At 38.0% G+C, this 15,255-nt stretch overlaps 1 protein-coding gene across 1 annotated transcript in view; it reads right to left on the bottom strand.

Annotated features, from left to right (window-relative positions):
- Positions 1 to 15,255, bottom strand: part of LOC122480807 (TLC domain-containing protein 4-like) — a 72,105-nt gene that overhangs the window by 10,843 nt on the left and 46,007 nt on the right. The window contains exon 6 of the mRNA XM_043575630.1: positions 9,659 to 9,732. Coding sequence (XP_043431565.1) covers positions 9,659 to 9,732 — 74 coding nt within the window. The remainder of the gene's footprint in view (positions 1 to 9,658; positions 9,733 to 15,255) is intronic.

The following is a 15,255-nucleotide window of genomic DNA, read 5'->3' as shown; positions in this document are numbered from 1 at the left end:
TATAGTTGACATAACATAGTATATTAGTTTCAGGTATACAACATAGTGGTTCCACATTTGTATACACCAGAATTGATCACCACAGTAAGTCTAGTTAATGTTTGTCATCATACAAAGCTGATACATTATTGTATTCCCCACACTGTACCTTACATCCCCACTCACTTTATAACTGGAAGTTTATACCTACTGATCTTCCCAATCTTCAACAACGGTGTCACCAATGACTTAGTCATCCAAATCAGAAACTTGCAGTCACCCTAGACTATTTCCACAGTCTGTAACCAAGCCCTATTTTATTTGCTAAAAGTCTTCCTTATCCCTTCCTGATTCATTCCATTCCCGCTGCTCCCATTATAATTTTTGGTCCTCAGTATGTCTTACCTCGATGACTACATTGACCTAACTGGTCTCCCTTGATTCTAGTCTTTTCTCTTTTCATAAGTCCTATATTTGGTCCAGACTACTTCCTGTTCTCCAAGCACTTCATGTACTTTCCAAATTTTTGATTGTGTGGAAAGGTGATTATGTAAAAATCCAGACTTATGGAACTTGTCCTTTGGCTTTACTATGTAATCACCAACCATATTCATCGTCTGCCAATTTTTCCATGTGACTAGTGCCTGGTCTTTAAGTCAGTCTCTTTTAAAGGGAAGAGCTCATATATTAATACAAGGTGAAATAATATTTATATACTCTTATCTTCCTCTCTCACGTCATAAGGACCACTTATTTTGTTGGCATCTACATCTTCCCTAATTTGAACACACTTTCATTCCATCAAATAAAGGCCAACAGTTTGTGAACATATGTATTGAAGCTGAAAGGGAAACAGGCAGGAAGAAGAAGGAAGACATGCATGTGAGAAGAAAGAACAGAGGGAAAACACTCTTTTACCCACCATCCACAGTTATTACTAAGACAGGTGTACAGGAAAGATAGAAAATTGTAGGCGTTTATAATCTTCACCCAACCCCACAGAGAAAAATCTGTCTTTGGTCATTTAGCACTTCTTCCTCCACTGCCCTTCTAAAGAAAATTGAATCTTTCAATTAAGTCCTGGGAATTAACTGTGCAGAGTGTGGTACTAACTACAAATCATGTAAAAACAAGGTATTATTTGGTGTAATTCACATCTGGAAAGAGCAGGAAGGTTCTTTGCAGATAGAGAAAGAAAAAACGTGAGGAAAGAGGATGGGATCATAGAATCAATCCCTCCACACAGCAATGGTTCTGGGAGTTTCTGGAGTTGGGAGTTAAGGATCAGAAGTTTGAATGAGCCTTGGGAAAACTGCAGGGTCTTGGAGATATTGTGAGTTCAAGAGGAGCGAAGAGAATTTTAAGAAGTGTTTCTGTGAGTAACAAACGATCTTTGTTGACATCCTTGGAAAAACTCCAAAAAGGTTTTGGATGCTGTACTGTTTCTGGGACTCTACACAGAGACTGGGCAGTGAGCTGACCCTGGTTATATCCTGGTTGCAAATGTAATTCTTTCAGGCATGTAAACACTGGTATTTAATATTAATCCTGAAATTTTAGGGGTTCAGGAACTTAATTTTAGAAAAGTTGCCCCACACCCCAATATTATTTTGGCTCTCCTTCCCCTTCTAAACTATCCCTTCATTGTATGTAATCTTCCTTATCTTATGTTTCAATTCTAGACACTAAACTTTATCACTTAAATGCCATCTTTTCTCATGGCTTCAAATGTCACCTCTACCTGATCATCCCAAAATTCCTCTCTGTACCTCTCACTACATTTCCACTCAGATGCTCTGTTTGTCCTCTTATCTAACATCTCCAGGCCAAATCCACCACCTTCCCCACCCCCAGTCTTCCTCATACTCTGTATATTTTCGTGGGTCAATTCCTCAAAGGTATATAGTTAAGTGATCTTAAACTCATCCCTTTTATCTACCTCTAATTTCTCATCCATTGCCAAAATCCCCTTTTCTTCCCTGAAAATCTCTATTTCGTTGTCTTTTCTCTATCCCCACAGCCTAATTTGGACTCCTATTTATTTTCAGGACTAATGAAATCACACCATTCATTCACAAAACTAAGAGCTGTCTGCTAACCTCCTAACACTACATTTTGCCTCCAATCTTCCAATCTATCCTACAAATACCAAAAACTACAATTAACTCAGGGCTATTTTCAGAACGTCTTCCTCTACTAGACTACATTCTCACTGTCCACTGGATCAAGTTCAATCAGCTCTCTCTGACACTCAATACCCTCTATGCCTATCCACCCTCTTCCTAAGGCATACTCTTTAATCCTACAGGTCTGGGTTTCTCTTTCACATGGCATGTTTATGTCACTTTTTAAAAATTCGTGTTCATTTCTTCCTGCTTGAATGGAGGGCCTCCCCTCCCCACCCACTTCTAAAATCATCCCAAAACATTTTAAGGATAGCTCCCACCTTCTCAGGTGAAGACTTGCATGGCAAATATCAATCAATGATAGATCTTAAAATGTGGTCCCTGGACCTCTGAGACTTTTTGGAGGGGGCACAGGGGAAAACTATTTTCATAATAATATTAAAATATTATCCACCTTGCTCCTTGGGCTGACTTCTATAATGACGGTGCAAAGCACTGGTAGATAAACCTGGCATCTTAGTGCAAATCATGGCAATGGCACAAAATGGTACTAGTAGACATTGTATTCTCTCCTGCCACACTCTTGCAGTTTAAAACAAGGGAGTAAAAAAAAAAAAAAAAAAGAAAGAAAAAAAGAAAAAAAAAGTTAAAAAAGGGGTGGGGGGATAAAGCCAGTTTCACTTAAGAACGCCCCTAATGAAGAATAATAATTTCATTGAATCATGGCCTTTGAGTATATTGTTTTAATATTCTGTGTGATAAAATGGGAAGTATATACAACACACGTCTGCTACAAAGTATAATAGTTGTCTGGAGGAAATACCCTTGGATGATGATTTGAATTGTGAGCTAAACTACATGCTTTTTCCATGGACCATCATTTGTACTTGAAAAAAAAAACAACCCTGAAAAACTATGGTTATTTCAACTCGGGTATTTGGCAGGCGTTTTCTCAAAAATGAAAAGTGAGTTTGTCACATCGAGAGAAGAAGCTTGTATTTGTTGCCAATAACAGAATTTGAACTTTCAAATGAAAATCAGAATTTTGGAAAATTTTTATCTGCCACTATGAATTTGGTAGCCTCCCAATACTTAGACTCTTTAAATGAGATCAGTGGTGATACTAATGTGACTTTTTTTAATATTACTAATAAATGTACCAACATTTGGAAGACCTACATAACTCAGTGACCCAAACGGCCAAATGACCAAAGCATGATGTTACATAATTAGGCATGTGCAAAAGATTCAAAGCGCAAGAAAGACCAATGGACTTGAATGTAACTATGTATAGAAAGTTTGTTGATATGGTTTCAGATTCTACATTTCACTAACCTTTAAGAAACTACCTCTTGGTGTATTTTGGTGTAATGTTCAAGAAGAATATCCACAATTATGTGAAAAGGCTACTAAAGTGTTTCTACCTTTTCCTACTACGTTATTAACTCTGAGAGGCCAGGATTTTTTGTTTTTTGTTTTTTATTCATGTGCTTCTACCAAAACAACATTTCACAACAGACTGAAAACAGAGCCAGCCCCGAGAATCCGGCTAAATACCATCATGCCAGACACCAGAAAGATCTGCAAAAATGTACACCCGGGACACTGTTCCCTCTAGGATTGTTTTCATTTTGGCAATGTAGTTATTTTTCATACAAAAAACACATTATGTTGACATAAAATATTATTGTTGCTATTAAATGAATTAATAAATATTTTTAATGTCGCAGTCTGAAGTTCCAATCTGGCAAATATCAATAGATAGAAGCCCACAGGAAATAAAAGTTCATTCAAGTCCTCAATAATTTATGAGATCTACAAGTTTGAGAGCAGCTGTTTTACACCATTAATACCAGCACTTTTTTGTTTTCACATAATGTCTTGTTTTACTAGCTCATTATTTTCTATTTTTAAGTCCTATTTTCTCAAACACAGACACACCACTAGACACCATACTTGAAGGTCCCGGAAGGCAGGGACTGGGACATTTGGGTACTGAGGAGGTATTTAGTAAGTACTGAATTCACATATCAAGGAGCATATGTACAAAGTTCTTATAAGATATTGAATTTTAATATCAACGCAATGCATAAATATGTCCTCATGACAGTTCATTGCATTTAGGGAAGAAAGAAGTTACCACCACTGAATTAGTTTTTATAAAAAGAAACCTGATGCACGGGTATAACTCAGCAGCAGAAATTTAACTAAAGCCCAGGTGTCTAAGCTTTATTTTAGTCCTCTTCCCTCTAGAAGCCACCACATGCATCCCATGTGTCTTCTTAAATTATACAAAGCTCCAAAATAGAGAAAACATAAAAATACCACAAACTCTAAAGAAAACAATTAACCAACAGAAAACTCTTAAGAGAGCTTAAGTGGCGGCGCTTGATTTTGTTACTATCTGCTTGCTCTTCCGTGATACCATTTCTTGTTCACATTCCAAACACACTTCTCCCTTTCTTAATTTACTAAAGACTCAAAGATTTTAGATAAAGGTGTAGAATTAAGTTCTCTCTAATTTTATGAGTTCTCAGAGAGTTTCAAACAAAAACAAATTGAAGTTCCTTTAAGCGTCAGTTAATTTTCTCCTGCTTCAAAGTCTCATAATCTGAATCACATTCAAGAGATGCTAAAGTTTAACTGATCACTTCCCAGGGGTCAGTTTTTCAAAAAGCAATTAAATGGCTACTATGTGCCAGACAATGTTGGAGTGCTGGACCATGCAAAGTTGAACAAAATTGCACCCTTGATCTAATGAACACAGAGATGAACCAGAAGAAACAGAGAGAGAGAGAGAGAGAGAGAGAGAGAGAGAGAGAGAGAGAGAGAACACATTATCATAAAATACACTAATCCTAATGGGGTAAATGTATGTCACTATTGTGGAAGCACAGGTGAGGGACACCCAGCTCAACCCAAAAGAGATGGGATTCAGTGATGGAAATAATCCTCAGGCTGAGTCTTGAAGGATGAGCCAGGAGACCTTTTCAGCATATGGACAAGTTGGAATGAGAGGAGATTTTGGAGGGAAAAATGTGGTGGAAAGAGAGAAGACAGCTATTCTTGGAAAATTTTGTATCACATTGAAGAGCCCACATCTTATCCTGTAATGCAGCAGGAGCCACTGAGGGGATTCAACCAGGGAAGCTGCATGTTCGTTTTTGGGTTTTAGGGGGATCATCATGGAAGATACTGAGAGAGAAGAGAGACAAAAGGGGAACAGGACCGGAGACAGGTAGACGATCTAGAGCAGGGATCAGCAAAACTTCTTCCACAAAGAGACAGTAGACATAAAGTAAGAGGTTTTGGAAGCTGTATGGTCTCTGTCACAATCAACTTTGCTGTTGCAGTGTATCAGCAGTCATGTAAACAAGTGAACAGAGCTGTGCCCCAATAAAACTTCATTTGCGAAAGAACAGCAATGGGTTTGGCCCCCGAGCCTTAGTTTGCCAACCTGCAGTCTAGAACACCACTGTCCTAAAAAGCTTTCTGCAGTAACGAAAATGGTCTATGGATGTGCTACCCAATTCAGTAGACACTAGCCACATGGGGCTGTGAAGCATTTGAAATGTTACAAGTTAGACTGAGAACTGAATTTTTAATTTAATTTAAATGTTAAATAGTTACATGTGGCTTGTGGTTACCCTACTGGGTAGTACAGGTTTAGAGTACTGGTACAGTAGCTTAGGCAAGAGATGATGATCGAGGGCACTGACGGTAGAGATGGAGAGTCAGTGGCCAAGGCAAGAAATATTTAGGAGGTTTTCTGGTAAGACCTGGTGATGGACCAAATGTGGGTAAGGGAGAACAGTCAAAGGTGATTCCCACATATCGAGCGGGAGTGACCAAGAATGGCTGGGCCACATGCTGAACGAGAGGATATGAGACTACAGAGGGAAATATGTTGCATTCTATTTTAGACATGTTGAATTTGATGTGCCACCTGGGAGGAGAAAACACTTGACTAAGACACAAAGAAGTGCGTAGTATTAAATATGTTCTTTTTAAGGAGAAAACAACTGTAGTACAGGGATGTTAAATAACTTACCCAAGGTCAGGGCAGTTAAGTGACAAGGTTGAATTGCAACTTGAGTGTATCTGATTTTAAAACTCACACATTGCTCATTATGCCGAAATGAGCAAACAGGTAATCGCTGCTGCCTTGAAAATAGAACTCACCCCAGGGAGAAGCACTGGGCCACCCCAGAGGAAGATCAGTGGGCCCAGAAGAGAGCCTCAGGGAACACCAGCATGTACGGAACTGTCTCTTACTAAGGAGAGTGAGAGAGGATGGTCAGAGAAATACAAGGACCAGATGAGTGCAGTGTCATGAAAGCAAAGGGAGTTGGGCCTTAGAAGGAGGTGAGGAATAGCATCGAGTCCACAGAGAGACACAAAACAGGCACCAAGGGAGTTCACTCAATTTTGCAACTAGAAGTCACTGGTGCCTCTAATGAAGCGGTGCCAGCAGAATGACAGAGGAGGAAGCCTAACTTTAATGAGTTAAAGAGCAAAAAAGATACAAAAACGTAGAGAAAGTAAGTATAGACTATGCACTTCCAGTTTAGCATACTGAATATGTATGTCATTTAGAACTTATTGAACATATACCAAACGGCAAGCACGAAATCTCATTGAATCTCACAACAAACTGTGAGGCCTATAGGCATCGTTATCCCTGTTTTATAGGTAAGAAACCAGGCTTAGAGAGATTAAATAGTCTTCCACTCATGTCCAATGGTAAGTGGGAGAGCTTGGGTCTGAATGTGGGTCTTTTGACTTCAAAGAACGTGCTCTTTGCTCTATACTTCCACGATTTCAGTCTTTGAGGATTGCAGAAGAATTATTATTTTAAAAAATTAAATGGCAGAGCCCAAGGAACTGATTATCTTCCTCAAAAAATAAGATTACGTAGGGGTGCCTGGGTGGCTCAGTCGGTTAAGCATCTAACTTTGGCTCAGGTCATGATCTCACGATTCATGGGTTGGAGCCCTGCGTCGGGCTCTGTGCTCTCAGCTCAGAGCCTGGCGCCTGCTTCAGATTCTGTGTCTCTCTCTCTCTCTCTGCCCCTCTCCTGCTCATGTTCCCTCTCTCTCTCAAAAATAAGCAAATGTTAAAAAAAGATTACACCATCCGCAACAGTGGCATACAAAATAAGATAGTGTATAAGCACTTGGGAAAGAAAAGGTTAAGCAGCAGATCTATAACCCATTCTTTCCTGTTTTGCGGGTGGAAGGACCACTCCTCCCCCTTCCCCCACCACCTTTGGCAAGAAAAAAAGATCAGGCTAATTGCTTGGTAAGCATACTAATGACAGGCCTCCCAATAAATAGACTAATGGTATGTGTTGCTGGAGAGTTTCATCCACGAATGCTTTTAGGACTTAACCTACTCTAGGATTGCTTATGGCAAACAAACCTAGGATGTACAGATTTATGGGGCCTGACCCTCTGGGGAATGTTACATAAGTTATGTAATTATCTGAGTATTATATGGAGATGTGTCATAACCAAGAAAGGTCCTTCTATGTCCGCAATATGAACTATGCATATTGTTTATGGCCCTCATAGATAACTTCCAGAGTGTGCCCAATGCAAAAAGGACCCAATGCAAAAAGGACCCATTTTGATGTATCAGGATCCTTGAGATTATTAGTAAGGTTTAATACCGGATATATTCTCTAACTCACATGAGTCTGATTTGACAGTTTCAATTCTCTGGGTTATCTCTATACTACGTCACAAAAGGCTACATGCAGTCATGGGAGCCTCCCCTGGCTTGGGACTTTGACCTAAGATTTTAAAGATACGTAAATTTTTCAAAGATGGAGGGTAAATGGATGATGTGAATAAAGAAAGAAATGTCAGAATAACCCAGAGGTGCATGAGACAGTAAGTGTTCAAACCTGACTCTAATGAGTAGTAAGAAATAAGGCTGGAGACACAGGGAGCATGCTGCAATGAATGTCAAAGAGAAGAGTCTAAACAGGATTCAGTTTTTGGAAGAAAATAAGGTATAGAAAATGGAACACAGGGAACACTACGTCGGCAGCACTGTGAGGAAAGGATTGAAGAGAGGGTGAATCTGGAACAAGGGAAGTCAGTTGGAAGGCTATGGCAGTAAGTGAACCATGGACATCCTGAAGGTCCCCAACTAGGACCATGGATATGGAGTGAAAGGAACAGCCAACACTGCACAGAAAAAAACATCAGTAGACCTCATTAAATGACAGGATAAGGGTAATAAAGCCTCATTACAAATCCATTGGCAAATATGAGTAACTACCTCCCTCCATGAGGTGGAGCTTAATTCCTTCTCTCCCTTGAGAGTGGGCTACATTTTGTATCTTGCTCTTAAAGAACAGAGTAAGGAAAAGAAAAAAACTTCACAGTGGAGAAACCTGGCAAATACCACCTCAACCATGTGATGAAAGTTCAAATCCCCACTGATGTCATGTGGATGCATGTACCTCCTGATACGATGTGATGACAAGGGCACTCTGCCTCCATGGAATTCCTCCCCAAACCCCATAACCTCCATCTAGTCATAAGAAAAACAGACAAATCCAGACTCGGGAACTCTTTATAGAATAACTGGACAGTACTTCTTAATACTGTCAAAGTCAGAAAAACAGGGAAAGACTCAGAATTGTTACAGACTACAGGAGACCAGGAAGACATGACAACTAAATGCAGTGTGGCAGTCTGGATTGAATCCTAGAACAAAAAGGAAAACACTGATGGAAAAACTGGTGTAATCCGACAAAGTCTGTAGGTCACTTAAGAGTGATGTATCAATATCGGTTTCTCAGTTTTGACAAATGTCCCAGGGTAATAGAAGACATCAGCAATAGGAAAAACTAGGTGAGGAGGATATAAGAGTTCCTGTGCTATCTTTGCAACTTTTCTGTAAATCTAAAATTAGAACACTGTTTTTCTTAAATGAGGAACTCAGGTAATGTCAATATCAGAATTTGGGAACAGGAGTAAGTTGGTGTCAAGAATATGAACAGGAAAGGCACCTGGCTGACTTAGTCGGTTAAGCATCTGACTCTTGATTTGGGCTCAGGTCAAAATCTCATGGTTCTCGAGTTTGAACCCTGCATTGAGCCCTACATAGGGCTCCCCACTGACAGTTTGGACTTGCTTGGGATTCTCTCTCTCTCCCTCCCTCCCCCACGCTCTCTCTGCCACTCCCTTGCTCGCATGCACGCACACAAGTGCTCACACATGCTCTCTCTCAAAGTAAATAAACTTAAAAAAAAAAAAAAGAATATGAACAGGACCCAAGATGAACCCAAGTATAATAAAGCATCATCACCTTTCTGAGAGAGCTCTGTTCAAAAGCTAGGACCACCACTTTCTAGCTAGGGGATCTTGGACAAGTTTCTCCAACCCCTCCAACGTTTACTTTCCTCACTTGCACAATGGTGGTAACAGTTCATATCACATATTCTCATTTTTATTTAGTAGCTTTAGGATCTTGGAAAAAAATTTCCCCAAACTAAAGGTAAACAGCATAAGTGTAAAATAATGATATCAATAACTTACCGCTGATTCACAAAGGGGCTGGAAAGTTCTGCAAGCAGGCGAAAATTCCCAATGTATGCCAGTACTCCATCCTTCTGGATGATAAACATAAAACACGATGTCAGGGAGGCCATTCTTATCAAAATTTCCAAATATTAAAGGAACATTCAATAACTTCTCAGCATAAAATAACAATCAATGTCGGGGCGCCTGGGTGGCGCAGTCGGTTAAGCGTCCGACTTCAGCCAGGTCACGATCTCACGGTCCGTGAGTTCGAGCCCCGCGTCAGGCTCTGGGCTGATGGCTTAGAGGCTGGAGCCTATTTCAGATTCTGTGTCTCCCTCTCTCTCTGCCCCTCCCCCATTCATGCTCTGTCTCTCTCTGTCCCAAAAAAAATAAATAAACGTTGAAAAAAAAATTAAAAAAAAAATAACAATGTCAAAACAGACCAAGTCTCCTAATTTTCTTCATGAGAAATTAGAAATGTCACTAGAATTCTACATTATTTTTAAAAGATAGCATATTGTATACACTTATGTTCATTTATAAAAACAGATTTTAAGCTGTTGTCTGTTGAATTAATGAATTCTGCAAATAGCCATCAGTAACGGCATCCTCAAATTGCTGTAGAAATAATTACCAAAGTAGTATGAATTTCAGCACTTGAGGAATTTTAGAGCAATTAAATACCTAATAGAAACTCATTCTTATATCTATTAATGAAAGCACCTTAAAATCTCAAAGGTGTACTTCATATCCTAATTAACAACATGTGAGCCTGTGAGCCGATGCTTATCTGCCAAATGTAACAACACATGCTAAAACTGATCTATCACATTTGACCTGAAAAAATATTTGTCAATCGGAAGATCCTACAGCTAAAACCCATACTTTCAGGACCTTTCTGAATTTAGAAACATAATACCTGGTACACTGTATGAATTTAATAATAGGAAAAGTAGAGCAGAGATAATAAGCATTAGAAAGAACACCAAACGTATACATTCCAAAAATTCATGTAATTTAAAAACTGTTACTAGGTAAATAGAGTCATTCCACCACTTCCAGTTAAATCAGAATTATGATTGTACATAAAAAGAAATAATCCTACCTGCCCCCAAAACATTAGGTATACATGGAACTTCAGTTCTAAAAGCTATATACATGCTGCCTTCCAAATGGGAATATAAAGCAAAAACAAAAAACAAAAAAACCCTTTTTATTTGAAGGGTTTTCAGTTCTTCTCCACGGAAATTATTTTAGAGATTAAAAATTCAGAGCTGGTTTCAAGAATTAGCTTTTCCAAAACTAATCTAGAACTTTTTATAATCTCAAACTCACTGGCCTTAGGGAAACTGAAACGTGTGATGAGGAGAAACGGAAGGAGGAGGGACAAAGGGGCAAAGGCAGTGGGCAAGGTGAGTACTGTGCACAGGGAGTGACTGGCTTTACCTCAAGTCAAGAGAGGCATAGCCATACCAGTCCAAGCACACATGACAACATAGGAGAAATAACTATGTACGTGTGTCACGACTTTATCACAGAAATATGAAGAGTCGGTGTTTATTTGAAATTATATATTTTTCTGTATTATTTACTATTCTGTTATAATAAAAGCTTTTATTTAAACAAACAAGATTAGTTAATAGTGGTAATTAGTCGTAATTAAAAATAGGACTAATTTAACAAATAAAGTGCGTGAAACTGTAATATTTTTAGGTTACTTTTGCCCTTTTAACTTTATTTTGGATATTTAAATTTAGGAGGCTACATTATTATATATTTTTAAGAGACATAAATCTGAGACTTTGTAAAAGGAGAATGTAAATACAATGGGACTAATTAAATAGTTGTTACCTATATTTAATAAAAAATAATAGTGACATCTTCTTATCCATAATACAGATTTTTCTTTTTCTTTTTCCAGTATTACTTCTCTGAACTGCCTACAGCCTTTGGTGTGTGTGTGTGCGTGTACACAAGCAAGTACACACACACACACACACACACATATACACGCACACACACATATTTTTTTTTTCAAGAATGAAATACAGTCCAACATAAAATTACTTTGACTTGTAGCTCTGCTCTTAGGAATCCACATTACAGTATCACTCCAATAGGATGACCTCAACCTAAATATTTTCTTAACAAAGGTGGGAGCATAAAATACTTGAGACTTTTACTAGCAACAGTAGGCTTTTTGGAGTTATAAGAATTAAGTTCCCAGCTCTCTGAAAAGGTCCATCCACTTTGTATCTATAGGCTTGTTTTGATAGACCAGCTATTTGTCTCTAAGGTCTTTTGCATGTACAAATTCATCATATAAACTATCCACTTCTAAAATATCCATCCTTTTTCAATACTGCAAAACATACAAAATGGATTCCAAATAAGTTACAGTTCTAGTGAAGAAAATCCTCTTCAATGTGGCTACCATTTTCTGGCAATGCTTTTGAGTTCAGAAGCAGTCTTATTTCCCCAAATGAGCCATTCTTCCATTGTATGCTTGTCACAACCCTCAGACTACATTAACTAATAGAGGTGCTAATAGTTCATCCTTTTGTAGATGCTTACGGGTTCCTCAGCAGTCATCAGTTTTAAAGAAACAGTACATGAATATCTGATTATTTAATGTAATACTTTTCTGTTTTCTCATCCTCGATTTATTTCCAAATTACAGAAGGACATTCTCTTTACCTCACACTCTACACATATGATTTTACGGCTGGCCAACGCATGCTGGCAATAATTGTAGCTATCTTATAGGCACAGGTCTATGGAAGCCATCTCCCTCCATTTCTGTGAAGTCAAAACTCTCATTGGTTCTTCAGGTTTTGAGGAAGCTAAAGGTGAGAAAGAACTTTCATTATGAAAGCCTCAACATAGGTAAGCAAATCACATCTCTTTGTGGCACTTTTCTACACGAGGTGTAGAAGGTGTTTCACAGGTAGTATCTTTTCATTTTCTTTGGTGAGAAGTGTGTAGACCGAATGGAATTTGCCACGTTTACATTTGCACTGCCTGCCAAATGTGCAGACGTATTGAGCAAAATCTAATTCGTCTTTGAACAACACATCAACAATTGTTATTTCATGTGGTTTCTTTATAATCTTCATAGGAGTCAAAAATTCAACTTGAAACTCCATTTTTCAAATCCCAGGAGCTAAGAGCTAGGGGAACACGTTTTTATTGCTGTCATTCCATGCAACATCTGCTAGAGGAAAGAAAGCATGATTATTGGGAATATCCAACAGAATAAGCTCTCTCTACCGTGAGAAACCAACACATCTGTTATTAGAATTTACCCCTTTTTCGCCGACAGGATGTTTTCGTTGCAACCTCTGAATCGGGAAATGTAACTTTACTCAGTTTCATAGAACAGTCAAGGGAACAATAAAATGTGTATATCCATGTGGTATGTCCAAGTTTTATGCCTGCTATTATTTCAACTGAGCATCAGTGTCTTTTTGGAAGATGAAAAAAGTACAGCTCCATTTAGATGTACTTGTCTGTCTCATTTCAGACTTGTGAGACGCAGTCTCTTTAGGCGCTTTTCCATCCCCATCTCTAGCAGGCCTGTATTAGATTGCTGGGGGTGCCATAACAAAGTACCACAGGATGGGTGGCTTAAACAACAGAAACGTATTGTCTTAACAGTTCTGGAGGCTAGAAGTCTCAGATCAAGGTGTTGGCAAGCCCATGCTCCTTCTGGAGGTTCTAGGGAAGGATCTGCTCCAGGCCTCTCTCCTAGTTTCTTGCAGTTCCTTGGCTTCTAGGCATCCCAACTCCAATCTTCACATGGCATTTTCCCTACGTGCATGTATGTGTCCAAACTTCCCCTTTTTATAAGGATACCAGTCATGTTGGATTAAAGGACCCAACCTATTCACCTATGACCTCATGTTCACTTAACCAAAAACATCTGTAATGACCCTATTTGCAAATAAAGTCACATTCAGTGGTACTAGGGCTCAGATCCTCAACATAAGAATTTGGGGGTAGGATACAATTCAGTCCATAACAATGCCCAATCCTAAATTCTTTTCTGCATATTGTACAGTCTAGTCTCTTTTGGTTATCTAATACCCTAACCCATGTGTCTTTCCATCCACCCATAATAACATCATTATATACTAATGTATATAATAATATATATTATACATATTTCCATATATAATAACTATAACCTTCTTTATTGGTGAACTTTGGGGGCATTCTGGTGTTGGTATCATAGTGTTCTCATTCTCATCTGATCTTCCAAAGGGCAAAGATGACTGTTAATGCTCATGATTACAACACACTTCCACGGTATCATTCAGTGTAATGCGACAATAAATGATCCATTATTATGAACTGCAAATCGTGGGTGCCACAATTTTTTTGCATCAAAGGGAAAGACTTCACAGGATACGGGATTTTCAGTAGTAAAACAGTAAAACCAGGATGGACTTGGGCAGGCCACTCCCTTCTTTATTATGAATTTTATTAAAATGAATCCCAAATGGTAGGTAAACTTTTTCATTTTAATACATAATTAAAATCACATTCCTAGCTCTGAGAAAGAGGAATGAATAAAGAGTAAATGACTGACCTCTCTAACTCATCCAGCACAAAGAAGCACTTTCAAGTAATAGGAAGCAAATTGCCTTTCATATTCCAAGTTCCTGGATGTTTTATGGACTTATTTTTTAGTTTTGGTGATTTATTTAAAGTTTAGGTGAGTGTTTGCAAAGTAAGTGACTGGGATATCTCAGTTAAGAAAAGGTCAGAAAAATAAGTAATTGTGTTTAGTTGGAGACCATCCTGGTAAAATTAAAAAGCTGAAATGTTCTGCTTTCCTCTTCTCCCATAGTTAAATTCTTCAGTGACTAGGGGAAGGGAGAAGAGCTTTGAAAATAGTGCACAACTAGAACATGACCCTTGGGGAGCCAACAAATGCAAAGAAAAGAGTTACTTTAGTGAGATTCTTACTTGAACCAGACAGAAAAATTTCAGAAATAGTTGATTAGTATAATCCTCTATCATAATAACTTCATGTACTTAACACTCACTTTTGTTTTTAAAGATAAATTTTCCCATCTATAACATTGCCTTTCTCCCTCAGTTAAAGATAGCTCTTTTTCCAATCTACTTTTCCTAACAATCTTCTTTTGTTTAGTTTGTTTAAAATGTGTGGCATTCTAGGTAACTATACCCAATGTTTAGAGAATATGACATACCAAATTGCTATAAAATATGAGTTAATATATTCCTAAGGTCAGCCAAAGCCTTGCTAAATTATTTACTATATCTTTCAAATAAATCATTTTATCCAAATATGAAATGCAATACTGAAATTTTTTAAGTTTTTGTTTGTGATTTCTAAAATATTTTCAAGCAGACAGTCCAAAGTCATGCAAAATATTGAAATAGTAGCAATCGCCTTACTCTTAGATTTTAAGAAACAATTGTAAACATTTCTCTCTAGTGAATTTTAAAAATACAAACTTATTAACTATACTATGTCTAAGACTTTTTTGAGAGTTTAGAATATTTCTTTGAACTCCTTTCAAGTGGTTATAAAATTAAAAGTAACTATTAACCAAAGTGTCAAATTAGTATCAGATAAAACC

This window comes from Prionailurus bengalensis, chromosome C1, assembly GCF_016509475.1.
Source record: "Prionailurus bengalensis isolate Pbe53 chromosome C1, Fcat_Pben_1.1_paternal_pri, whole genome shotgun sequence".
In the NCBI taxonomy this organism is placed as follows: domain Eukaryota; kingdom Metazoa; phylum Chordata; class Mammalia; order Carnivora; family Felidae; genus Prionailurus; species Prionailurus bengalensis.
This window is presented reverse-complemented; position numbering and strand designations above follow the sequence as displayed.